The sequence below is a fragment of the Anolis carolinensis genome, chromosome 4, assembly GCF_035594765.1.
Source record: "Anolis carolinensis isolate JA03-04 chromosome 4, rAnoCar3.1.pri, whole genome shotgun sequence".
Classification (NCBI taxonomy): Eukaryota; Metazoa; Chordata; class Lepidosauria; order Squamata; family Dactyloidae; genus Anolis; species Anolis carolinensis.
In genome coordinates, this window is record NC_085844.1 from 194,704,189 (window position 1) to 194,730,801 (window position 26,613).

Here is a 26,613-nt window from a genome sequence, read left to right on the forward strand (position 1 = left end):
AGGCCAGATAATGCCTTCCTTATTCCACTCATGTTAACCCAGAAGGAAAGACCAGGAGTGTTTCACTGGCTTGCAGTACCCTTGCTCATGAAGTATTGAGTAAGTGTACTATTTCTGCAAGTCAGCATTGCTTTTCAGAGCTCGGAAAAGTTATCTTTGATCGCAGTTCCCAAAATCCCCCAGCCAGCATTCACCAAGGTGGCTGGAGAATTTTGGAAAATCTATTCCTGTAAATAGATGTTAATTGTACATCATACTTTTATATTTGGCTCACACTCTCAAACGGGCTTGTGTGATTTGACTCATATATGCCCTCCCCACTCCCCAGGCCTTGGGAATTTGTTCAAAGTATTCAGACTCTGGCATCAGCTAGGCTCCTTTGATGTGCTTTTACTGCATGGGGATTCTTTGGAGTATTGTTTATCCTTTCTTAATGCAAGTAATCAAAATAATATTGTAATGGGTTCCTGGTACTTTCTTCCATGTGATTAGCGGACATGATCAGGCCTGGACCAGTCTTTCAAGAGTTGCAAATGCATGCAGGTCCATGCAGGCAAACATTTAGAACTATTTGACCACAGATTCCCACTGATCTTTTCTCTTTACAGAGTCTGACAACAGCTATACAGTTAGCTGTGGGACCCCAATCTGGCGGCAGGGACCTCCACCCAGGTCCAGTAATGGCAGCTATCCCTGTGTTGGTAAGCTTGATCACCTTAATCCTCAGAGGTTCTCCCCAGACCTAGTTGTCTCCTTTGATGCTTAGCACCTGCCTTTTCTTTTAGAGACTGTCACTACTCCAATCAAACAAAAGGCTTCCTTCAAAATCAAGGATGCTAAGTGCCATTTGCATCCGCGCATGAAAGGCAAGCAGGAGGAGATGGTCAGGAATGCTGCTCTAGGTGAGATAGTCCCTTTTTGTATGCCATTTTGCAGATTTCCATTGGTATTTCCAACCTTAGATCATAACAAAAACAAGGAATCTTGTTGCACCTAAAATACTAGAATATTGTATTTGGCATGAGCTTTAATAATCTGTGGCCCTCATCATCATGTGCAAAGTGAACTGATGAAATGGGCCAAAATCCATAAAGTTTATTTGTTGTAAGATTTTGTGAACTATGGACAACTTCATGCGTTGTGTTCAATTATTCATTCCTGCAAGGAAAAACATATGACTTTATCAGTATTCTCCCCATTGCTTCAAGATGTCTTCAAAAACTGCAGATTTCAGTGAGGTCTCATGTGGGAAGAAAGTTTTTGGCAGTGGGCCGGCTGGGGGCGGGGGGGGGGGGAGGGGAGGGAGATCCTATAGCTGGTCCACTACATATCATCCAAGGTGTGGGACTAGCTAAGGATATGGAAGGCTGCAGTTTTCCAGGATCTTTTCCTGGCTGTCCCATGACCACTTCCTGTGTAACATTGGAAGTCTAAATGAGGACACAGGTAAGGACAGAGAAAAGGGCTTGAACGTGATCCTTCTTGTTGGGATGTATAGACAGTTGAAAACTCCCTTTCTCATTTTTTTCCCCTTGGACATTTGAATATTCTTTCCACCTCTCCTTCAGAGTGCCACTAGACTCATTGATAGCAGCAGTACTTTTTCTCTGACAACCTGACTTTCACTTTGGAAAATAGTTCTTGTGTGCATTCTCTCCATAGTGGTTTTGTGACTGGTAAATTCTGATTTTTTTTCCACATTGCCATAACAGCATATAATTATGCTGTATAATTTATGCTTTGAAAGCCAGGTTTGGGAAGAAGAGCTGGAGACTCTTAAGTCTAAACTTCAGTGTGGGAATGTATCACTTTGTAATCATGCCTTTGGAAGTGTCTTAACTGCTTAGCAAGTAAGAGTTGAATCAAAAGACTTGGGATAAAGGAGAAGAATCCTTGAAAAAACAAAGGAAAATACCTGGCAGATTTTCAGAGAGATGCTGTTGATAGAATATTGACCCTGTGCCATCTCTATCAGGTGGGCCAGCTTCTTGCTCCGATTGCCAGGTGACTTTTGTGAACCTAAAGTGTGACTCATCAAAGAAAGGCAAAGGGCGCAGGGCTCGAAACTCTCCCAACAAGGAGGTGACACGCATTACATTGGAGTTTGAAGCTGAAATCAAACCTGAAGAGATCACAGGTAAGGAAGGCAACTGAGAAGGATCGGCTTTCCCAAAAGGGATCAGGGTGATTCCACATTTGGTATTTAATATAAAATGCCCATTCTTTGTTCATTCACTGTTTATGAAACACTCACCTGACATCATAGTTTTTTAAACTACATTTCTATATTGCCCAATTATAAAAGCTACCAATGGTCACAAAAAGCATGAAAGTCATAAATGCAATGACACATTTAAATCTAAAATAAGGTAAACAGCTACAGATTGAAACCAACAAAAAGCAAGACAGTAACCAACATTATAACATTAGTGAGTTAAATATCTTTATTTGTAAAAGTATTGCAGTTGAAAAAAATGTATTGCTAAAGAAAACAGTTTTTAATGAAATAAAATGGCAACCACTAAAAAGAGTTATACTATTTGCTTAGTCTTAAATTACTCTACTGCAGTCATAGCAAGAAATGCAATAGTGTGTGGAATTTGCATTGTAGTCCCATTTGTAGCTATTCAAACCTCTTCATCTACTTGGTTTCTCTGGCTGAGTGAGCATTCAAACCCTGAGACCTAAATGTCATAATCCATGCTAACTCTCATGAATGGTGGTTGGAGAGGGCATACAAGCTACATCTCACACTAAGACTATTGCATGATCTTCTCCCCTTATCTCCAGCCAGCTGCAATCTGAATTGTGTGAGGCAGAAGGTGGAGAAAAAACTGAAATCAGCCATCAAAGCCCTGAAGAAATCCATAAACCAGGAACGGTTCCTGATCCGCTTTTCAGGAATGGAATACGAGGTGGCACGAAAGCTGAGCATGACTCCTGAAAGGCAGGAGAACTGTGGTCCAGGGCAACAGAGACTGGGACCCAAGTGTGGTAAGGAAGCAACCTGAATCCCTTGGGAGTGAGGAAAGGAAGGGGAAAATGACAATTTTCAGCTTAACTGCAAGCCTGTAGTGCTATGCTGATGCTCGATGCCCTTGTTGCCAATTCTAACATCTGTGGCAGCCGCATGTGCTTATAGACATAGCTACAGTTACTGCGGTCAAACTGGGCAAGTGGCAATCCAAAGGACCAGTGATGTCTTGAGCATTGTCTTTTTACTTGTGTCACTAGCACATTTGCCTCTCTCTTAGTTAGCTGCCTGCAAGGAACATATTACCATGGCCAGATGGAGCAGTGCGTCCCTTGTCCTCCAGGGACCTACCAGGAGAAAGAAGGCCAGCTCTCTTGTGATCTTTGCCCGGGAAGTGATGCTTATGGGCCAGCTGGAGCAACAAATATAAGCACCTGTGCAGGTACAGGGATAGGTTGCAAGGTACCTTAAGCCTATAGTCGGGATTCAGTATCCTAGTACACTTGCAAAATTGCCCCAGAGGAGGTAACAGTACGGCTAGGAGAAACTCAGCCCAGACACTAAGCAAATTATCCATTAGGGGAAATCTTCCTCTGTCATAAAGATAAATAGGCATAGCTAGCTAAATTTAATGGACTCTAGAACCTCATGTTACTGTTAACTTTAAAAACATTAACAATGTTTTTAAAAAACAATAGTGCTATGAATTGGGAGCCCCAGTAAAGGGAATAGAATTAATGGTATTCCAAAAGCAGTCCTTTAATACCAAAACAGGGCCACTAGTTTGAGAATAATGGCACTAAACTGAAATATTTCATTCGGTTATTAAAAGCCCAAGTTGCTGGTTTTGTATGTAAGCATATAGCACCTGCTGTAACTTTTGATTTACTACAATAATATCTTGGTGTTGTCTCGGGAAAAGAGCCCTGATTCCTGTGGGGCTACAGCTGTACACATATTCCAGGCTAAATCCTAATTCTCTGAAAAATGAGACTCTAATGGACTTTAATTGCACTCAGAAGAAGGGCAAAATGTGCAACAGAGATAGTATGCCAAGCAAATATACAGAAGATTTTCCCAGTTAATACTATTGCAGTCTTTGGTAGTCCTTCTGAAAGTCCAAATTTTACAACAATGCGGTAAGAAGTGAATCAATTTTCTGGTTTTATGAAGCCCCACCAGATAGTTCAGCTTTATGGCCCAGTTTATCCAAACCTTGTTCAGTACCAGGACTTGGATAAAATGGTTTTTCTACTTCACACCATGGCATGATTACATTCCAGTGCAGAGGCACAATTGTTGCCTGAGGCAACATCTGGGATGGTGAATGGATCCCATGGCCCTCTCCCATGGGTCCACAGCTTAGAATGCATGTTGCATGCAGCTGGTACTTTAGAAGCAACATCTGGGAGGAGAGTTATTTCATTTGGGCCAATAAGCATCTTTTTTCTTCTGGTGGCCAACAGGTCAGTGTCCCCCTGGCCAGTACTCTGTGGATGGTTTCAAACCCTGCCAGCCATGTCCACGTGGGACCTACCAGCCTGAAGCTGGCCGAGCCTTGTGTTTCCATTGCGGTGGAGGATTGAATACCAGGCATGATGGAGCCTTTTCCTTCCAAGACTGTGATACAAAAGGTATGCTTGGGGCAGCAGTTGGTCTGAAAGTGCAGTTGGTTCCTGTGCCAATCACCAAGGAGGAAGGTTGGAACAAAGGCTATCTCTACTCAGCTTCTCTTGGAGGGATTGAACACTCATATCTACACAGCAGAGTCCCTGATAGAATTATTGTATTCTCCAAAGTATGCCAGCAGATGAGATTTTTCAATAATCTGCCAGGATAATGGAGCTAGAGAGTAACAAAGAAGCTTAGCATACAAGTTAGGATGGCCAATAAAATGTTGCTTTTTGTAGATTATGGATTTTTAAAAATTTTTGGTACATGGCCACTTAATATGCCTCATGTTCGTTTACAGTATGATAGTATATGGGAAACACTTTGAATACTTGAAGGTGTCATACAAATATTTTGCTGTTGGACATTGTAATAATTAGGACATCTGTAATACAAAGTGATTTTTGTTTGTAGAATATTGATCCTATATGTAAAACTAGCTGTACCCGGCCATGCATTGCTGTGGCCCAGTCTGGTTAGACTGGGCAACATCCTTAGGGATGGCCAATTCTCTCACACTTGAAGCAACTTGCAGTTTCACAAGTCGCTCCTGACACTGGGTGAGAAAAAAATGTAATAATCAAATAGTAATGTAATAATATAATGTGGTGCACGATGTCTTGCAACAAAAAATGCAGTTTAATTAAACTTTTCCACAGTTTTTATTATGGCACTCTTGGAAATAATGGCATTTATAAACCTTGGAGGAAATATCATATAATAATAATGTAATACAGTTATAATAGTATAGTAAGTACTGGTATCTCGCCCTCTCCTCTCTGAAGCTCATGAAAAGTAAAGAGAAAGTGCTGGTTTGTAATATATGTTTTTTTATAATGCCTGTGGGTATAGAATATTTCTTGTGTTATATTTGTTTGTATAAGATTATTATTATTGTGTCCCATGGCATCTTTCCAGAAACCTTTTTAAAAAGAGGGGAAAACATTACTAACATGGTGATTATGAGATGCCACTTTGTCTCTTTAAGAGACTGAATGAGTAATGGAGGGAGAGAGTGTGGCCAAAAGACGAGAGAGGGAAAGGGGTGGGTACCAGGGTGCCTCTGGGCATGAGCAGAGCACTCTCTCTTTAACAGGCCTGGGCCAACTTGAGCCCTCCCTCCAGGTGTCTTGGACTCCCACCATTCCTAACAGCCTCAGGCCCCTTCCTATTCCTTCTTCCTTTCTTTTTCCACATAAGTGACAGAGGGGGAAAGGAAGGGGCCTGTGGCTGTTAGGAATGGTGTGAGGGGAGGCCCGAAGGAGGAGGAGGAGGAGGAGGAGGAGGAGGAGGAGGAGAACAATGTGCTGCCGGTGTCATTCCTCCTCCTCCTCTTCTTCTGACTGGAATCCCTCATTCCCCTCATACTGTTTGGCCCCGCCCACACGGGTTGCTAAAGGGTGGAGACTGCTTGGCCATTGCTTGCGCCATTGCTAAAGGGAGGGGGCGTCTGTTACGATGGTTGCTAAGGGAGCAGGAGAGTGCTTGGCCATTGCTAAGGAGAGGAGCCATATGTTAGGACAGTAGCTAAGGGTGGAGGTGACTGGCCATTCATTTGGAGTTTGTTTTTACCTTTCTCAGGTGGGTCAGGTTTGTGAGAGTAGGCTTAAAACACTCGTCAGTTCGAATGCTATGTTGTGCCCAAATTTCATAGCATTTAGTGGGATAGTTTGGGAGATATGCAGTCCCTAACAGACAGACATTACATTTTTATTTATATAGATGAGAAAAGTTATTATTTGGATCCATATTCAGACATGATGAATATCAAGTATAAAAGACAGTTCACAAGGAGAATTAATATGCAGCTATTATATTAATTTTTAACGCTAACTTTTCCGCAGAAAAGTTAAGACCTGGTTGTGGGACCAGGCCTTCGATCAATAACAGCATCAATTACTACCACATCCTTTAGAATTCAATGACAGACCCAGTTTTCAGACTTGAAATGCGCCAATTGTATATTTATATGTATATTTTATGAATGTTTAATGTATTTAATTTTAATTGGTTGAATGTTTTGTATTATTTTTATATATGTGTTTTATTGTAAGCCACCCTGAGTCCCCTATTGGGCAAGAAGGGCAGGATACAGGTACTGTAATAAATAAAAAAAATAAAAAAATCTGTAGATAACTAAGACAATAGAATTTGGAAACTGATCCTCTTAGAAAAAGTAACATACCTAATTGGACAAGTAAAATAACAAATCAGTGATGATTTCTCTGTGACTGTGTGCTTGAGCTTTATCAACCATCTAATTTGCAAAGAATAAGATCAGAGAGGCACACACATATTGTATTGTAATGTATGGACATAACATGTACAAGATAAGATCGACATTATGAGTACCCATGGGTGATGTAACTGGGAATATATTTCTGTTCCTGTAACCCCTATATCTGCAAGGCTGGTATCTGCAATTTCATTTACATTTCTGACATATTTCTGACAAAATATGTCCCTTCTAGGCATTTTGTAGGCCCTCCAGTACAACTTTATGATATTTCTGGGCCAGAAATAATTCATTTCTATAGGATTCTCTATCACCAGCCATTAGATCTATATAGAATTCTGACATAATTAGTGAGGCCATGTTATCACCACCGCTTCTATTACATTTAACACTTCAAGTGATTTTTGACTTACAGTAATGTTTCCTGGTTTTATTATTTTTAAAAAATGTCCTTGATATTTCTCTTTTCTTTCCAATATATAGTTCAATGTTCCCCGGGCCATTATTATAACACCACTGTCCATCGCTGCATCCGCTGTGCTATAGGCACCTACCAGCCAGACTTTCGTCAGAACTACTGCATCACATGTCCTGGAAATACCACCACAGATTTTGATGGCTCAACCTCTGTGTCACAATGCAAAAGTATGCTTTATTCTCTTTAAATGATGTAAAAATTGAGGGGAGGGAAGCATTGTTATATATGGATGTGACTTACTTGGAACTACCTCAATTTCCTTGCTTTTATTTTTCCTTATGAAAATAAACTTCTCTCCAGTTTCTCAGGAGACATGTCTATAGACCAGAGGTTTCCAAAGTGTGTGTAGGTGTGTCACACAAACCTAACTAGAAACCTAGAAACCTCTTACTCTTTGTGAAATAAGCAATAAATTACATGTTTTAATTTGGAAAGCTCTGCCATAGACAAATTCTTGTCACTGATCTTTGTTACATCTCAGCAACAGGATAGTTTACCTTTTACAACCAAATACAGTGTGTTCCCTATTCATGTCACAGTCATCTGTGTCTGTTTCCTTCCAGACCGTCAGTGTGGAGGGGAGCTGGGCGAGTACACTGGTTATATTGAGTCTCCAAATTACCCTGGAAACTATCCTGCAAATGTGGAATGCACTTGGAATATCAATCCTCCTCCAAAGCGCAAGATCCTTATTGTGGTGCCTGAAATTTTCCTGCCATCTGAGGATGAATGTGGGGATGTCCTAGTTATGCGGAAAAACTGTAGGTAACCAAATGCTGTGTTGAGGGTATGCAGAGGATAGTGGGGCAATGGGAACCAGTTTAGACTTTCTTCCAACATTCTGGACTGCAGCAACCTTGGGGATAAGAGGAGGCTTTGTCTCCTTATCCATTCCAGTGAGTGATTAAGCAAAGTGAACTATGTTTATCAAGATGATGTCTGAATAAGTAAATACCAAGTCAAGTCAGCAGCTTTATGCTATCAGTTGTCATATGATCCCTTCTACCTATAGAATCATTTATAGTGGTGCTGTTGCAGAATAGTAGTGAGAAAAGCAGGAACTCCTTCTTCCAGGAAATTGTCATGTTTAAAGAGTTCAATGCAAGCAAGCCTAGATTCTTCAGATCACCGCTAGTTGGACTATAGCTCTGAGAATTATCCAACTAGCCATGTTAGCTCTAGGATTCTGGGAGTTGCAGTCCACAAAAGTAACTCTAAAATTATTTTGAATAAAAGATATAGGGATTTTGTGCAAAAACATGATTTTGTGCAAAAAAAAAGTGCATTTTCTGTGAAAAATACATTGTTTCGTACACTGGGTTTTATGTGCAAACCCCCCCCCCCCATCATTTTTTCCACATATTATTTTTTCTCTAAACAGTTCCAAATTACCAAATATTGAAATCAGTACATCTCACAGTGTTGCCTATTTTCTCAGTGGGATGTCTTAGCTTGCCAAGATAAGGGTAATAATAATAATAATAATAATAATAATAAGAAGAAGAAGAAGAAGAAGAAGAAGAAGTATGGATTGTCGATGTTGCAATCCCAGGTGACAGCAGGATTGAAGAGAAATAACTAGAAAAGCTGGCACGATATGAGGATTTAAAGATCAAATTGCAAAGACTTTGGCACAAGCCAGTCAAGGTAGTCCCAGTGGTGATCGGCACACTGGGTGCAGTGCCTAAAGACCTTGGCCTGCATTTGAACACAAAATTACCATCTGCCAGCTGTAGAAGGCCACCTTACTGGGATCTGCATGCATTATTCGCCGATACATCACACAGCCCTAGACACTTGGAAAGTGTCCAGCGTGTGTTCCAGTACAACAGCCAGCAGAGTGTCTGCTGTGGACTCATCTTGTTGTGTTTCAAATAATAATAATAATAATAATAATAATAATAATAATAATAATAACCTAACCCATTAGCATTATGGAGAATCAAACCCAAACGAAGTCTATACTGGCTCGGTCGTCACCCAGGATAAAAAGGACCGCGGTGGATGCTGCTGATTCTGGACATCCATCGACAAGTGGGCTACGGAATCATCAAAACCCAAATGAACAGTCACAGAAGCGGCAAAAATATACAATGCCAGAAAACCGCACAATTATGAAATGCTACTACAAATCTGAACCTCAAAGGCGTGGCTACCAAAAAAGGATGCATCAGCTATGGAAACAAGAGTACCCTGACTCACAGATAACAGAACCCCGACTGGCTGACCAACGAAGATTCATAATCAGAAACAAAGTGTTCAGTGAAGTTGAACTCGAAGAAATCCAGAAAATTTGCAAAGTAGATTACCATCAGACCACAGCACAGACAGCAGCAGAGACTCCAGCAACACTTGGAATGGTGGAACAGATTGAACCAGAAGAAAGTGTGGCGCTTTTGCAAGAATTTGAGGAACCAGCACTTGAAACATCTGTTGAACCACCAGAAACCTTGACAGCAAGACAACAAGAGCTCAAGGATAAGATCATGGCTCATGCTGCAGCAAATGCAATAAGAAAGCGGCTCCCAACTCTAAAAACAGTGCCCAAGAGACACCTGGCGCCTCTCATGAAAGATGTGAATGCAGTACTCTCCACTGTCCAAATAACATCAATTGAACAAACAAATCAGTTTGCCTACAGTGCAGCAGTGATAGTAACAGAAGAACTTGGGCTCCTACAACCAAGGCAGCCCCAAAGAAAATCGACTGGAAAACCAAAGTGGAAGGTCAGGCTAGAGTTGAAAATCAAGAAACTTAGATCAGATGCAAGTAACCTGAAAAATATGAAAGAGAGGAAACTGAAGAATGACAAAATCAAGCAATACCTGATCCGAAAGTACTGGCTGAACACCAGAAAAATTGAAGAAGCTTTGGAAATCGTGAAAGAACAAATTACAGCAACAGCCAGAAAAACTGAAAGGTATGAAGCCAGAATCATCCAGTACAGACAAAATCAACTGTTTCAATCAGACCAAAGACGGTTCTACCAGAGTCTGAACCAAACAACAGACACAGTAACCATAAAGCCAGAGAAAACTGCAACAACAAAGTTCTGGAAAGAACTTTGGGAAAATAATAAAAACTACAACAAAAACGCTGGGTGGATAAAGGAGTTTGAAGAAAAATTCTCACAGAACAAAATGGAACTGATGGAAATAACAACTGAAATGATCAGCAAACGAGTGCAAAAAGTCAAGAACTGGACATCGCCTGGTAGTGATCAACTTCAAGGATTTTGGCTCAAACATCTGATTAGTTTACATGGAAAAATGGCCCAACAATTCAATGAGATGCTGCAGAAAGGAAGTATCAATGAATGGCTAACAACTGGAAGAACATACCTGATACAAAAGGATCCAGCAAAAGGAGCAGCAACAGGAAACTACAGGCCAATAACGTGTCTGCCCACTATGTTTAAACTACTGACTGGCATCATATCTGACAGAATTCAAGACTATCTTGAAGAAAAAAACATCTTGCCAGATGAACAGAAAGGCAACAAACGGAAAAGCAGGGGCACAAAAGACCAGTTATTGATTGACAAAATGATTCTGGAGAACTGTAAGAGCCGAAAAGCTAATCTTCACATGACGTGGATTGACTACAAAAAGGCCTTTGACTCACTCCCACACAGCTGGATCATCAAGTGCCTGGACGCCATCGGGATTTGTAAAACCGTTGGCACCTTCATTGAAAACATGATGGAGCACTGGAAAACTGAACTGTTTGTTGGAAATGAAAGCTATGGACTTGTCAACATCAGGAGAGGAATTTTCCAGGGAGATTCATTGTCCCCTCTGCTTTTCATTATTGCCATGATCCCTGTCAACAATCTTACAAAAAACAAATCTTGGCTATCAAACATCTAAGAATTCTCACAAAATTTCACATTTGATGTACATGGATGACCTGAAGCTATATGGGAAAACGGAAACTGAAATCCAGTCTCTGACCAACACTGTCCAAATTTTTAGCACTGATATCAATATGGAGTTTGGTTTGGACAAATGTTCGACAGTGGCATTGAAGAAGGGAAAAATCATTGAAAGCGAGGGCATAAATATGCCCAATGGCCAAACAATAAAGTGTCACCAGCCAGAGGCCTATAAATATCTGGGCATACTACAGCTGGACAACATCAAGCATGAACATGTGAAAACTGTGGTCAGCAAAGAATACACACAAAGGGTTAGAAAAATTCTCAAAAGCAAGCTCAATGGAGGCAACACCATCAAGGCCATAAACACCTGGGCCATACCTGTCATAAGATATACTGCTGGCATTATAAATTGGACACAGGTGGAACTGGACAATTTGGACAGAAAAACAAGCAAACTCATGACCATTCATCATTCCCTGCACCCTCGCAGTGATGTTGACCGGCTATATCTGCCTAGAAGATCAGGGGGCAGAGGACTCTTACAAGTAAAACAAGCAGTCAAAGAAGAAGAACATGCCCTGGCAGAATATGTCAAGCAAAGTGAAGAACCTGCTTTGATTGAAGTCAAAAATCAGAAACTCCTCAAAACACAGCAGACAAAAAACCAGTACAAGAAAACCGCACTACAAACTAGAGCTGACAGCTGGCACAACAAAACACTGCATGGAAAGTTCCTTGACAAAATTGAAGGAAAAGCTGATAAGGAGAAGACCTGGCTCTGGCTCACGAATGGGACCCTGAAGAAGGAGACAGAAGGCCTGATCCTTGCAGCCCAGGAGCAAGCCATCAGAACAAATGCAATTAAGGCCAAGATTGAAAAATCAGCTGATGACCCAAAATGCAGACTGTGCAAGGAAACCGACGAAACCATTGATCATATCCTCAGCTGCTGTAAGAAAATCGCACAGACAGACTACAAACAGAGGCACAACTATGTGGCCCAAATGATTCATTGGAACTTATGCCTCAAGTACCACCTCCCAGCAGCAAAGAACTGGTGGGATCACAAACCTGCAAAAGTATTGGAAAATGAGCACGCAAAGATACTGTGGGACTTCCGAATCCAGACTGACAAAGTTCTGGAACACAACACACCAGACATCACAGTTGTGGAAAAGAAAAAGGTTTGGATCATTGATGTTGCCATCCCAGGTGACAGTCGCATAGATGAAAAACAACAGGAAAAACTCAGCCGCTATCAGGACCTCAAGATTGAACTTCAAAGACTCTGGCAGAAACCAGTACAGGTAGTCCCGGTGGTGATGGGCACACTGGGTGCCGTGCCAAAAGATCTCAGCCGGCATTTGGAAACAATAGACATTGACAAAATCACCATCTGCCAACTGCAAAAGGCCACCCTACTGGGATCTGCACACATCATCAGAAAATACATCACACAGTCCTAGACACTTGGGAAGTGTTCGACTTGTGGTTTTGCGAAACGAAATCCAGCATATCTATCTTGTTTGTTGTGCCATACAATGTCGTTGTGTTGATAATAACAACAACAACAACAACAACAACAACAACAACAACAACATTATTTGTATCCCCGCCCCATCTCTCTGGGGGGGACTCAGGGTGGGCTATTCTTCATATATCTCTTCCTGATACCTCTTTAGGTTGACAGCTTGGCTGTTCTATATTGAGGAATATTTAGTTCTTTTGTACTAAATGACTTGCAGGTTAGGAGTGAACAAAGAAAGCTTTAAAAGTCCTTCTCAAAATTGGTAAATATCTTTGGGCGGTTCTTAAACTAATACCACAAAAATGTAGGCTGAATAGCCTGTGCTGATCACACAGTTGTCCCATTATGCTATATAGATGGACAAGGAATGCATGTACATTTTCCTTTCTGTAACCTTCAAAGGGGTTATTGTGGGTTCCTGAGGAAAATTTTCTAGATCAAGGTTGATCAATAACTCCTGTCATCCTTCAGCAGGATAGCTGAAGAATGACAGGAATAACTTCCAATAAAAATGCTTGACGTTGCAGTTTTGCAGCCTGGAAGATCACACTTTGTCAATTTACACTGCATTTCATAATGTTTTCAGTCAAGACTCTTACTGTGCAATCACGCACAGGATTTTACCAGGGATATAAGTGATTGATTTTTTAAAAAATTAACCCTACTGTATATTTCCATTGCTTCTTCTGTCTTTTCTTTCTCTGTAGAAAATTGGCCAGTAGTCATCCACACAATATATACTTTTTGCTAGTGGTAGACTAGAAGCACCTAGTTTAGTTTTCTTTCATAATGTGTTTTCTCCTTTTAGAAAGTGTAATCTTGTTGGGCCACAAATATGATATGCATGCCCGCATTCCTCAAATGTAGCCATTAAGCTATTGAATCTGAAATCTAAATAGCCCCTTTAGGTAGTCTGTCCTAAGTTTAGAAAGGACATAGCCTTGTCTTCAGTTAAGCTACCTTCTTTGGAAGGAAGACTCCAGAACAGAAAAAATGCACCTACTTTTATCTCAAGATGTTAGCAAAAAAGTAGAAAAGGTCCTGCTTAAACTACTAAGGTACCTTTCCTCCTCATCCTAGCTGTTTTAACGCAGTCATTCTGCAAACATTGGTTTTGTTGTGTTTTTCCCTGTAGCCTCTCCTTCCTCAATCACAACCTACGAGACGTGCCAAACCTATGAAAGGCCCATAGCCTTCACTGCCAGGTCCCGAAAGCTGTGGATCAACTTTAAAACTAGCGAAGCCAACAGTGCTAGAGGTTTCCAGATTCCATATGTTACTTATGATGGTAAGTTGGAGGAAGCTAGTGTTGCAGGTGAATACGCAACCTGCACTCTGGAAATGTTGCTTCATTCATGGGCAAAAACTCTGGACAATGGAGTCTGAAAACATCCCCTGGTCGAATGGCACTCTTATTATATGAATTTAGAAGTAATGACGAATGTGCTATTCCAAAAGATTAAAACAATTAACAAGTGTGTATATGTGTAAATATTGATGAATTTACTGATTGTATTTCTTTACTCACTGTCTACTTGACCTTTTTTCTCCTAACAATGCAGAAGATTATGAACAGCTGGTGGAGGACATTGTTCGAGATGGCAGGTTATATGCTTCTGAAAACCACCAAGAAATCCTCAAGGCAAGTCTGTTTCCTTGCATTATTGGGGTTAGACATCTTGCCTAAAACAAACCATGGTGAAGTATTGGTTTTGACCTTTAAAGCCCTATATGGTTTGCATCCAGGTTACCTACAGTATTGCCTTTTCCTGTACAATCCGCCCCTTAGGACACTGATGTCCTCTGAGGGATGCTTATTCCAACCAGCCAGAATCCAACTGGCGACCTCCACCCAGACAGAGGACCTTTTCATTGGTCATTTCACAACTGTGGAATGACCTACCAGAAGAGATCTGACAGCTAAAACAACTGTTAGAATTTAAGACACAACTTCAGATCTGTCTCTTCTGGTAGGTCTAACCAGTCCCAAGGGACTAGACAGGAGGAGCGTTCCTGTAATTCTGCTGAATCTCTCAGTGGCTTGTGATATCATCAACCATGGTATCTTTTTGGGTTGTCTCTCTGGGATGGGGCTTATAGATACTATTTTACAGAGGCTCCAGTCTTTCAGTCCGTTTAAAATGCTGCAGTATTTTGACCAGGGCTGCTTACAGGGATTTTGGAACTTCCCTGTTGGAACAACTTGACTACTGGTTTGTTTCTGGGCACATTCCTGGTGCTGCTTTTTTACCTTTAAAACCCTACATGCCTTGGATTCGGACTATCTGAAACACTATCTGTATATCTTTATGTAGACCAGTGCAAGCTGTAAGATCCTCAAGGGAGGGTTTTCTCTCAGTCCCACCACCTCCGTAGGCATAGTTGGTAACAGTTTTAATTATGAACCAGTAGAATGTATCTAAAGTGGTGCTCTGTATTTTCAATATTTTATTGAAACTATGATTTCAGTATTTTAAAGTCTTTAATAATATTGGCATTTAGTACCTTTTTGTGTTTGTAAATCACTTTTTTTCTGGATCCTTTTAGAATTATTGGATTCCATTTTGAGAGAAAGGTGGGATATAAGTGTAATAAATAAATAGTATTAGCACAGGGCTGCAATTTAGCAACATCTGGAAAGCACCCAATTCCTAGCCCTGCCTTGAAGGTTAATGCAGCTGTTCTATTTGTTTTTCCTGCAGGACAAGAAGCTGATCAAAGCATTCTTTGATGTGCTGGCTCACCCACAGAATTACTTCAAATACACAGAGAAACACAAGGAGATGCTGCCACGCTCCTTCATCAAACTCCTCCGCTCCAAAGTTTCCAGCTTTCTGAGACCTTACAAATAGCCCCTTGGCATTTGCACCAGCCTTCTAGGCCCCTCGACAGCCAAGAAAACTTATTTTCTAACACTTATTCTTGTTTTTCCAGTGACTTTTTCTACAAATACACTCCTGATCCTGTCTGTCAATATGCAGAAGTCTCTAACCATTGGTCTTTCCTTGGCTTTTCTTCAGCCCCAATTCACTGTTCACATTATCCACCGAAGGAGCAACTACCAGCCACGAGGAACTTAATCCCATCCCGTGTGCTTTCCCTACTGGAATCTCAGCCGATGGGGATCACACGTCCTAGTAAGTGAGGCTCTCTCACAGGTGGCCTTTACTGGGACCTGTCACTCCAGGCATATCTCAACCTTCTCCCATATACACAAAAAATGTGCAGCCCTTTGAGCTGCAGGACAGTTATCAAAGAGGCTGTCGAGGCACCTCTCTGTATGACTGTTTCTAGAAAGCAGAAACATCCCTGACATCATGACATGCCTCCGTTTCTGGGACACAGGTGAAATGAGGGACTTTGAGAAGCTGCTAAGCGATGGAGGTGGTCCAGCTGAACTCTCTTGTGAAGAACTGAGGACAAAGGATGTCCAGAATGCAGAAGGTTATGCCTTATTTAAGACTGTTGTGCTTTTAAAGAAGAAGAAATACATCAAGCACAGTCTTGCAGAGAGGATATAAATATATATAAAATTTTGGCAAGATCGTTCAGAAGGAAAAAGAGAGAGAGATGGCAAGTATGAAAGAAAATGGCCCATGTTTGTGTGACGGCAAGTTTAGTGACTACAAGGCCATCATTTCATGGTGGAGTCTGACTTTTGTGTTTGAAGAAAGCATGGCCTAGCCACGTTCTCTTACGGAATGATGTCTGGAAAAGGGGGAAGAAAAACTTGGTGAAAAGCAAGACTGTCCAATGTGATTTTTCCCCCATGGACACTTGTGACATGAGTTCAGACTTCTTGCAATCTCTGCCAAAGAGTAACTCGGTGATGACAAAAGAGTAAGCAGTGTGAAGGGCAGGAGTGAGTGAATGTTTGTGCACTAGGATATTCTCCTTTCTACCTTTTTCATATTATTAAGTGCAATCATTTTGAGTTGTCTTTATATTATTTAGAGGGATTTTTTTCTACTAGAAACTGCAATATTTATACCTGCCTGAGAAAAGAGAATGTGTGTGAGTGAGCGCGCATGTGTTATAATGAAACAGCAAAGAATACAGACAAGGAGTTGGTGAAATGATGACTAAATGTGACTTAAGTTTTCAGCTCTTGAAATCTTTTGATTTCTTCAACCACAGTAACTAAATCCCAGTTTAAACCCTAAAGAGCAAACTCAATCATCCTGTTAACTAGTCAAGGTTCAGGACATAAGCTGACTGGAAATGATGTTTTGGTCACAAGTAGCTTTCAAGAATTGGTCAAGAATCTGTTCTCATATCAAACCATCCCATCATGCTGAACAAATTTTCTTGATAGAGATAGGGAAGTTTTGATAGTATTCAGATTTGAGGTCCCTTTTTGAATGTTTCAGGAGTCTCTGATTTCTAAAATAAGAGATCTTGAGGCTCCGGTACCTTGGGAAATCCACCCAAAGGTTATTTTTCTTAAACCCTGATTGTCAGTGAAGAGGGAAAGGTTTTATGCACCTTCTCCAAGGCAAACTCATCTTTGCATGTTCTGTGGTGGACACCCACGAATGAATAGGGCTTTGAAGTCCTTGCTAATGTTAGCCCTGAACAACATGTCTTTGTATCAGTTTAAGATTTCCATGTAGGATCTTACCTGTCAGTCGCTTTATCCTTTCAAGTGCAAATACTAGTGGGGAATTTCAAACTTACACTGGTGTAATTGATGCCTTTTCTGAGCCATGACCTGAAACTAGGAATCCAAATTGTCACCAGACCCTCTTGGACAGGATAATCTCCATTTGCTGACACTGGTGCTTTTCTTCATTAATATTATTAGCTTGCTATTTCTCCCATCTAAACCTTGATCCATAGTATAACTAAAGATACTGGAATTGTTTCAGTAATAAAGTAGAATTGTTTCCAAAGTAAATAAAATGCAGCAGACTTCACCATAATAGCTAATACAACATTTGGCAACAATCTCATCAGATGGAGATTTCCCTCTTCAATATGTATTTATTATAGGATTTGAGAGATACCTATCTTTATTGAGAGGACAATAAAAAGGCAGAAGGTCAAACAGAAGCCAACCTTGAAAATAAAATGCAAGTTGAATTTGGCTCTAAAATTCTCCCAAAATTCTGGCTAGATCTCTTGTTCTCATTCTGTCATAATCAGATGTGGAAATTCCAAAAGGTTTAAAAAGCTGAAAATACTTTCTGAACATAGGAAATATAACAATGTTTAAACAGCAAAGCCAAAATATTTATAACTGCATTGGGAGGTGTACCACAGTCCATTATCTCCTGCCAAAAAAAAATGATGAAAAAGGTGTAGTCCATAACGTTATTTGCACTTGTTAAAAGAAATTGTATCTGAACTTGTAAAAAGAAAAGTTTGCATTTTGTATTGTCTTTTTTAATTATTAAATGGAATTTCTTGGTGTTGTGTTGATGTTTCAGATTTGTGTTTTCTACCCCTAGTTTGTACATTCCTAGAGTTTACTACTGCTTGGAGTTTTGTTCAGTTGTGCTCCTTTTGCTCTCTCTTTTTAATTTCTAACAGCTCTTTGGAAACTGGGTTGCTGTGAGGTTTCCAGGCATGTTCCAAAAGCATCCTCAGAGGTTGTGAGGCCTGTTAGAAACTAGGCAAGTTTATATATCTGTGGAATGTTCAGGGTGAGTGAAATGTCAGGAGATAATGTTTCTGGAACATGGCCATACAGCCCGGAAAACCCACAGCAACCCAGTGATTCCGACCATGAAAGCCTCCAACAACTATTTGGAAACTCATTCCACTTGTCATTATATGGCTTCCAGAAAGCAAGAGTTGAGTTTCAAAACTTAGTGGAAGTAATATTGGTATTGAAAGTCCAGAAAAAATCAAAAAGTTATCTTTACTCTTTCCACCCCCAGCAATAAACAGCAGAACAAAGAATGTGCACATGATAATAAATAGAAAAGCATATTATAATTGAAATGACCAAAACAACCCTAAAACATTTGCCAGCTAATAGGAGAACTTTCCATGCTTGCAGGTGTCATCTTCCCCTTTAATGGAAGCTACAATAATCTGTATAATGTGCCTCATGGAAGAACGTGTTACCAGTATTGCTTCTACATGTTGTCTCTCCCAATTGTTAGTGTGCTTCTGCCAGTATATCCTAGGTATACATTTATTTATCTGAAAACTAGAAGCAGCTGTACATGGATCACTTAACCCCAGAGGCGGTCCAACCACCAGGCAATCTAGGCATTTGCCTGTGGCGCCATCGTCCCAGGGGCGCTGTTGACGCCCCTGGGTGGGTGGCACTACCCCCTCCTTCACCTTTGGGACGGCCTGGGCCTTGTCACCATGCATCCTGCGCAGCCTGCCCCCACCATGTGGCCCATGCAGCCAGGCCACACCTCCTGGCCCGCGCAGCCTGGCCACGCCTCCCGGCCCGCGCGGCCTGGCCACATCTCCCACCGTGGCCTGGCCGCCTGGGCCTTGCTGCCATGCGGCGTGCCCCGGCCCACGCGGCCTGGCCATGCCTCCCATGCCACGCAGCCTGGCCACGCCTCCCACGTGGCCTGGTCCTTCCTGGCGCGGCCTGGGCCTTGCTGCCATGCAGCCCGTGCGACCTGGCCTCGCCACGAACCCCACGCCACGCGGCACCACCCCACGTGCTGCGGGGGTGGGCACAAAAATTACCTTTGCCTACTACATTAAAATACCTAAGGACGGCTCTGCTTATCCCTAGCCAATTTGGGTGAGTGCCATCTCATGTCCCAAGCCTAGGGAACATGAAATGGCCATGTAAACCATCCCTGCCAGTTTTTGAAGCTTTTTATCCTGTTAATAGCATTTTATTTCAGAAGGGAATTGTTTTCACAGTGTAACTACTTTAACTATATTTCAATAGTTACTTTCTGTATGTTTTTAATTGCATTGTTCTTTTAAATAGTAAGCAGTGTTGGGTCACAAGTTTATTATTATTTATTTACCATATTTATATCCCGCCTTATTTATATCCCGCCATATTTATACCCCTGGTGGAACTCAAGGCAGCTTGCAAACGGCACAACATCGTGCCTACAACATAAAACATAAAAAGTTACATTAAAATTAAAATAAGCATACATAAAAACATATTTAAATACAATCCAATGTTAAGCAAACTAGAAGCAACTGTACATTGATAACTTATCCCTAACCAATTTGGGTGAGTGCCATCTCATGTGCTTTGAGGGGAAAGCAGAATATAAATCAATATTATATAACACATGTATAAAGGCATACTCCAAGTTACAAACACCTGTTTCATAGTTAAGTATGGGGATGAGACAACAGGATGTAAGATAAATCTCCCTCTCAAAAGGGAAATTCACTTTTGAAAGAGTTTCATGTGGAAAAGGTATTTCCACTGAGGCTTTGTTTCCATAACAAGCCAAATTTTTCAAAATCACAGGGACAGAAAGTTAGCTGAAATCTTCTGAACAGGGGCACAGACAACAAAACAAACACCACAGGGGTATTAACCCTTCTCTATCTATATACATTTCTGATCTGTGACCATAATACTAACATTCATTCATTCATCATGGGGAAAAGGTGTCTCCACGGAAGCTTTATCGCCAATCTTTGTTTCCACAACAAGTCTTTTTTTTTCAAAATCCAATGGTCACAAGGGTAGAAAGTGAGGTGAAATCTTCTGAACAGGGGCACAGACAGCAAAACAAACACCACAGGTCTTCCCTTTGCTTTCCAAAGCTCTCTCTCTATATACACATACATACATACATACTGTACATACATATATGTTACATTTCAGAAATGTATCTATTCTGACTTACATACAAAGAACAAACCTACAGAACCTATCTTGTTTATAAGTTGTGGACTACCTGTAATGTAATAGAATAAATAAGCTCCAAAAAGCACATTCGGCAGTATAGGCAGTGGACGTGAATGTACAACACCAGTGACACCACTCCTATGACACTCTTCTTGAATGTAGGGCTCTTCCAGACAGGCCCTATATTCCAGGATCTGATCCCAGGTTTTCTGTTTTTCCCAGATTATCTGGCAGTGTGGATTCCTATAATCCAATTTGAGGCAGAAAACTTGGGATCAGATCCTGGGATATAGGGCCTGTCTGGAAGGGCTCTCAGTCCTCACACCTCTCTGTGGCAGAAAAAGTTGCAATTATAAGATTTTTTTCCCAACAAAAAATAATTTTCTTGGTTTGAAAGCTATCAATGTGTGACAGAGAACTTTAAATATGAGCTTGTAACATTAAGGAATGGTGTTTTGGACCTCTGGAATAACTGAGGTCCCGTTTATGCTGCCATATGGCAGTGTAGACTCATATAATCCAGTTCAAAGCAGATAATCTAGATTCAGAATTTGGATTATATGGCATTGTAGACCCAGCCTGAGACACTTTTAGCCATCCACAGTAAGACTCAATTTCAAACTCACTGGCGTCCACAACACATGAAGGAAGTGACGCTTCATTAATTTTATTTACACTATTTAATTCCTACAACAAATCCCATGGAGCAATGGAATATGTCTCATATGTCTATGGGACTAAAATTTATTTATTTATTTATTTATTTATTTATTACAACATTTATATCCCGCCCTTCTCACCCAACAGGGGACTCAGGGCGGCTTACAATAAAACAGACATATAAAAACAGTACAATACACTATAAATTAGTTAAAAAATTAACTTACATATAACATTCATAAAATGCATTTATAAAATATAGATAGGCGTGTACAAGTTTAAAAGACTGGGTCTGTCAATTGAGTTCCAGTATACATAATAGTAATTAATGCTGCTGATTCTTATTCGAAAGCCTGGCCCCACAACCAAGTTTTTACCTTCCTACGGAAGGATAGGAGGGAGGGAGCCTGCCTGACTTCAATGGGGAGGGCGTTCCATAGGCGGGGAGCCACTACTGAAAAGGCCCTGTCTCTCGTCCCCGCCAGCCGCACCTGTGAGGCTGACGGGACCGCGAGCAGGGCCTCATCCGACGATCTTAAGCTTCGAGGTGGGTCATAGCGGGAGACACGTTTGGATAGATAAGCTGGGCCGGAACCGTTTAGAGCTTTATAGGCTAAAGCCAGCACCTTGAATTGTGCTCGGTAGCTAATCGGCAGCCAGTGGAGCTGACGTAACAGAGGAGTAGTACGCTCCCTGAACGCCGCTCCAGTTATTAACCTGGCAGCTTCCCGTTGGACTAATTGAAGCTTCCGAACAGTCTTCAAAGGCAGCCCCACGTAGAGTGCGTTGCAGTAGTCTAAACGGGATGTAACAAGGGCGTGGACCACCGTGGCCAAGTCTGGCTTCCCAAGGTACGGTCGCAGCTGGCGCACAAGTTTTAATTGTGCGAAGGCTCCCCTAGCCACCGCTGAGACCTGGGGCTCCAGGCTCAACGATGAGTCCAGGATCACCCCCAGACTGCGCACCTGCGCCTTCAGGGGGAGTGTGACCCCATCCAGCACAGGCTGTAACCCTATACCCTGTTCGGCCTTCCGACTGACCAGGAGGACCTCTGTCTTGTCTGGATTCAATTTCAATTTGTTGGCCCTCATCCAGTCCGACACAGCGGCCAAGCACCGGTTCAGGACCTGAACAGCCTCCTTAGTGACAGGTGGGAAGGAGTGACAGAGCTGGACATCATCTGCGTACAGATGACACCGGACCCCGAAACTCCTGATGATCTCTCCCAGCGGCTTCATGTAGATGTTAAACAACATGGGAGACAGTACAGAACCCTGCGGGACCCCACAAGTCAACGGTTGTGGGGCCGAGCAGGCGTCCCCCAATGACACCATCTGGGACCGACCCTCCAGGAAGGACCGGAGCCACTGCAGGACAGTACCTCCAAGTCCCATTCCTGCGAGGCGTCCCAGAAGGATACCGTGATCGACGGTATCGAAGGCCGCTGAGAGGTCCAGCAGAACCAGCAGGGACACACTCCCCCTGTCCAGTTCCCGGCGTAGATCATCGACTAAGGCGACCAAGGCTGTCTCAGTACCATGCCCCGGCCTAAAGCCAGACTGTGCCGGATCCAGAAAATCAGTGTCAACCAAGAAACCCTGGAGCTGCGAAGCAACCACATGTTCCAAGACCTTGCCCAAATAGGGGAGATTGGAAATAGGCCGAAAGTTTCCGAATTGAGTGGGATCCAATGATGGCTTTTTCAACAGCGGCTTGATCACAGCCATTTTTAGGCTCGCTGGAAACTTGCCCTCCCGAAGGGAGGCATTTACCACCACCTTCACCCACTCGGCCAAACCCCCTCTGGCTTCTCTCACCAGCCAGGATGGGCAGGGGTCTAGGATGCATGTGGTCGGTCTCGCCTCTCCCAGGATCTTGTCCACATCCTCGAGCTCAACCAATTGAAATGAATCCAACAAAACTGGACAAGCAGGTGCACTCGTTACATCCTCAGAGACTGCCGTTAATATGGTGTCAAAGTCGGAACGGATCAGAGCGACTTTGTCCGCAAAGAACCGAGCAAATGCTTCACAGCGGGCTGCCGAGTTATCAGGGCTCCCACCTTGATTGGTGGGAGTTAACAACCCTCTGATGACACGGAACAGCGCCGCCGGACGGTTCTGTGCGGACGCAATGTTGGCCGCAAGGTGGGCTCTCCTTGCAGCTTTGATTGCCGCGGCATATGCCCTAAGATAGGAGCCTAGCCGTGTTCGGTCTGACTCGTTATACCCTGATCGCCACACGCACTCTAGTTCCCTCTTCTTTCGCTTCATCGCTGCCAGCTCCTCAGTAAACCAAGGAGCTGGTTTAGCTCGGTTACTCGAGAGGGGACGCTCCGGAGCAATCGTGTCTATTGCCCTAGTCATCTCTCCATTCCAGAGAGAGACCAGAGCATCAACAGGATCACCTGCCGAGGAGGCGGGAAATTCCCCAAGAGTCGTCAGGAATCCTTCTGGATCCATAAGTCTCCTGGGGCGGACCATTTTAGGTCCACCACCCCTGCAGAGGTTGGGGGGCGCAGTAAGTCTAAACCTGATCAGGTGATGGTCGGTCCATGGCAACGGAGCGATGGTGAGCTCCTCCACACCGCCACCTTCCTCCCATCCCTGACAGAAGACCAAGTCCAGTGTGTGTCCCGCACTGTGGGTGGGGCCTGTTACTAATTGGGACAGCCCCATGGTTGCCATGGCGGCCATGAAGTCCTGAGCTGCACCTGAGAGGTTGGTCTCGGCATGGACATTGAAGTCCCCCAGCACTATGAGCCGCCGGGACTCCAACGCCAGGCCCGAGACCACCTCAGCTAGCTCAGGCAGGGAGACTGTAGTGCAGCGGGGTGGTCGGTACACTAACAGAATCCCTAATCTGTCCCGGTCTCCCACCCTCAGGTGGACACATTCAAACATGGTCGACTGTGGGACGGGGCACCTGGTCAGGGGGATGGAATCCTTATAGACCACCGCGACCCCACCTCCCCTCCCTCCAGTTCTCGGCTGGTGCTGTACGGAATAACCTGGCGGGCAGAGCTGGGTGAGATTAACTCCTCCCATCTCGTCCAGCCAGGTCTCCGTAATACATGCCAGGTCTACATGCTCATCCAAGATGAGATCTTGGATGAAAGATGTTTTTCCGTTCACTGACCTGGCATTAAACAGCACCACCTTTAACCTGGAGGGACCGCCATCCTGGCTACCCAGATTAGCTATGTCAGGAGACCGTTTTGGAACTATTAATGTCCTACCAAAAACCCTAGGCCGAATTAAATGATTTGGTCTCCCTTTCCCGTATCTCCCCTCCCAGACACCACCTCTATAGGGGCTCCCCACCCATCAGAACACCCTCCTCCCCTATCACACTGTCCTTTCCCTTTCTCTTCCCCTGGTCCAAACGATGTTATTTGGTTTACTAGTTTTCTGTTATAGATTGGCATCCTTTCACACCCATTCCCTTCCCCCACCCTGCAGTCCCCATAACCCTCCAGCCTCCCCCACCCCCCTCCAACAATACAAAGTGCAAATGCAGTTGTAAAGTGCAGAGGGTGCATGAGCAGCATAGGTATAGGGGTCTGAGCTGACTAAAGTGCAAGGCAGGCAGTGGGGATTATGATGGTGAACTAATTCAATATGGTGCAATATGGTATTATAAGGTGCCAGGGCAGGACCAATTAGAGATGATAGACTAGTCAGGGGGACCAGGCTTCACAGTGCATAATAGTTATTATAACAGCATTTAAAGATTGTTATAGCAGCAATATATAAATAATGAGTGGACCTCAGTAAGACAGACTCTTAGTTCAATAGCCAATGCTAAAATTTAGCCTAATATAAAGGGTGTTTAGAACTGGACTGAAAAATTATAAACATTTTGTTCTACTGGGGAGCACAAGAGGCTATAATGCACAGCTTTCTACTTTGCAGGAGCTCTTCACACTACACTGTCATAGTGCCATGTCTCAACTTGAACTGGCATGGCAATAATCTATGGGATTCTGGGACTTGTACATAGGGTACATCTACATCAGGCATGGTCAAACTTGGGCCCTCCAGGTGTTTTGGACTGCAACTCCCACAATTCCTAACAGCCGGTAGGCTGTTAGGAATTGTAGGAGTTGCAGTCCAAAACACCTGGAGGGCTCAAGTTTGACCATGACTGATCTACACTGTATAATTAATGCAGTTTGACATCTCCTTAAAATGCCAAAGCTATGGAATTAGGGGAATTGTGGTTTGGCGAGGCAACAGCACTGTTTGGGACAGGACGTTAGAGGCTTTACAAAACCAATTACAACTCAAAATATATAACCAGGGCATTGAAAGCGGTGCCAACACTAAGAACCCAAACAAAGGGCTAGAGAGATGCCTCGCTGTCCTTTCTGCGCATGTCGGGACATGCAGCGTGCTCTCCAGGAGACCGCTGCGAGGGCCCCGAAACCTGGATGGGAAACGATAAGTGGGTAAGAAAACCTGGTGAAGAGTCCGCTATACAGTTTGCGGGGCAGGTCGGCGACGAAAGGGAGGCGGGAGGAAGAGGCGTTGGTTTCTGTCAGGCGCATCTACACCAGGTGTGGGCAAACTTGGGCCTTCCCTCCAGGTGTTTTGGACTTCAACTCCCATAATTCCCAACTCAGCTCAAATAGGGAGAACACTTTTGGAACAGCTTGCTTGGCGAACATTGGCATCCTGATCAATCTGAAAGTATTACTTCATTGATATGCTGTGAGTTTTTCGGGCAGTATGGCCATGATCCTGACGTTTCGCCCACATCTATGGCAAGCATCTTCAGAGGCTGTGAGGTCTGTTGGAAATATGGCCATACAGCCCAGAAAACTCACCGCAAGCCAGTGATTCTGGCCATGAAAGCCTTCGACAACACATTTCATACTTCATTGTTTATTTTGCACATTAGTTTTCTTTGCAACCCATGGTATATCATTTTATACTCTTCTATTTTTCTTTTGAAACTTCTAGTTTTGCACTAGTTGCCAGAAAAGGGCAAAAATGTTTATGCCTCACATATGTCTCTTTATCTATAGACCTCTCTTCTTGTATATATACGTTATTTTAACATGGTTGCCATGCATTCTTAAAGGTAAAGGTTTTCCCCTGACGTTAAGTCCAGTCATGTCCGTCTCTTGGGGTTGGTGCTCATCTCCATTTCTAAGCCGAAGAGCCGGCATTGTCCGTAGACACCTCCAAGGTCATGTGGCTGGCATGACTGCATGGAGTGCCGTTACCTTCCCGCCGGAGCAATACCTATTGATCTACTCACATTGACATGTTTTCGAACTGCTAGGTTGGCAGAAGCTGGAGCTAACCATGGGCGCTCACTCCGCTCCCGGGATTTGAACCTGGAACCTTTCGGTCTGCAAGTTCAGCAGCTCAGTGC

General features: G+C 42.9%; 1 protein-coding gene across 4 annotated transcripts in view; it reads left to right on the forward strand.

Annotated features, from left to right (window-relative positions):
* Window positions 1-18,178, forward strand: part of scube3 (signal peptide, CUB domain and EGF like domain containing 3) — a 153,611-nt gene extending 135,433 nt beyond the window's left edge. For all 4 annotated transcript variants that reach the window (XM_008109716.3, XM_008109715.3, XM_008109718.3 and 1 more), the window contains 11 exons: window positions 609-701; window positions 786-902; window positions 1,976-2,137; window positions 2,791-2,994; window positions 3,255-3,416; window positions 4,441-4,608; window positions 7,365-7,526; window positions 7,923-8,120; window positions 13,903-14,055; window positions 14,330-14,409; window positions 15,470-18,178. In XM_008109716.3, the coding sequence (XP_008107923.1) occupies window positions 609-701; window positions 786-902; window positions 1,976-2,137; window positions 2,791-2,994; window positions 3,255-3,416; window positions 4,441-4,608; window positions 7,365-7,526; window positions 7,923-8,120; window positions 13,903-14,055; window positions 14,330-14,409; window positions 15,470-15,619 (1,649 nt within the window). In that variant the 3' untranslated portion in view covers window positions 15,620-18,178. The remainder of the gene's footprint in view (window positions 1-608; window positions 702-785; window positions 903-1,975; window positions 2,138-2,790; window positions 2,995-3,254; window positions 3,417-4,440; window positions 4,609-7,364; window positions 7,527-7,922; window positions 8,121-13,902; window positions 14,056-14,329; window positions 14,410-15,469) is intronic.
* The last annotated feature ends 8,435 nt before the right edge of the window (window positions 18,179-26,613 follow it).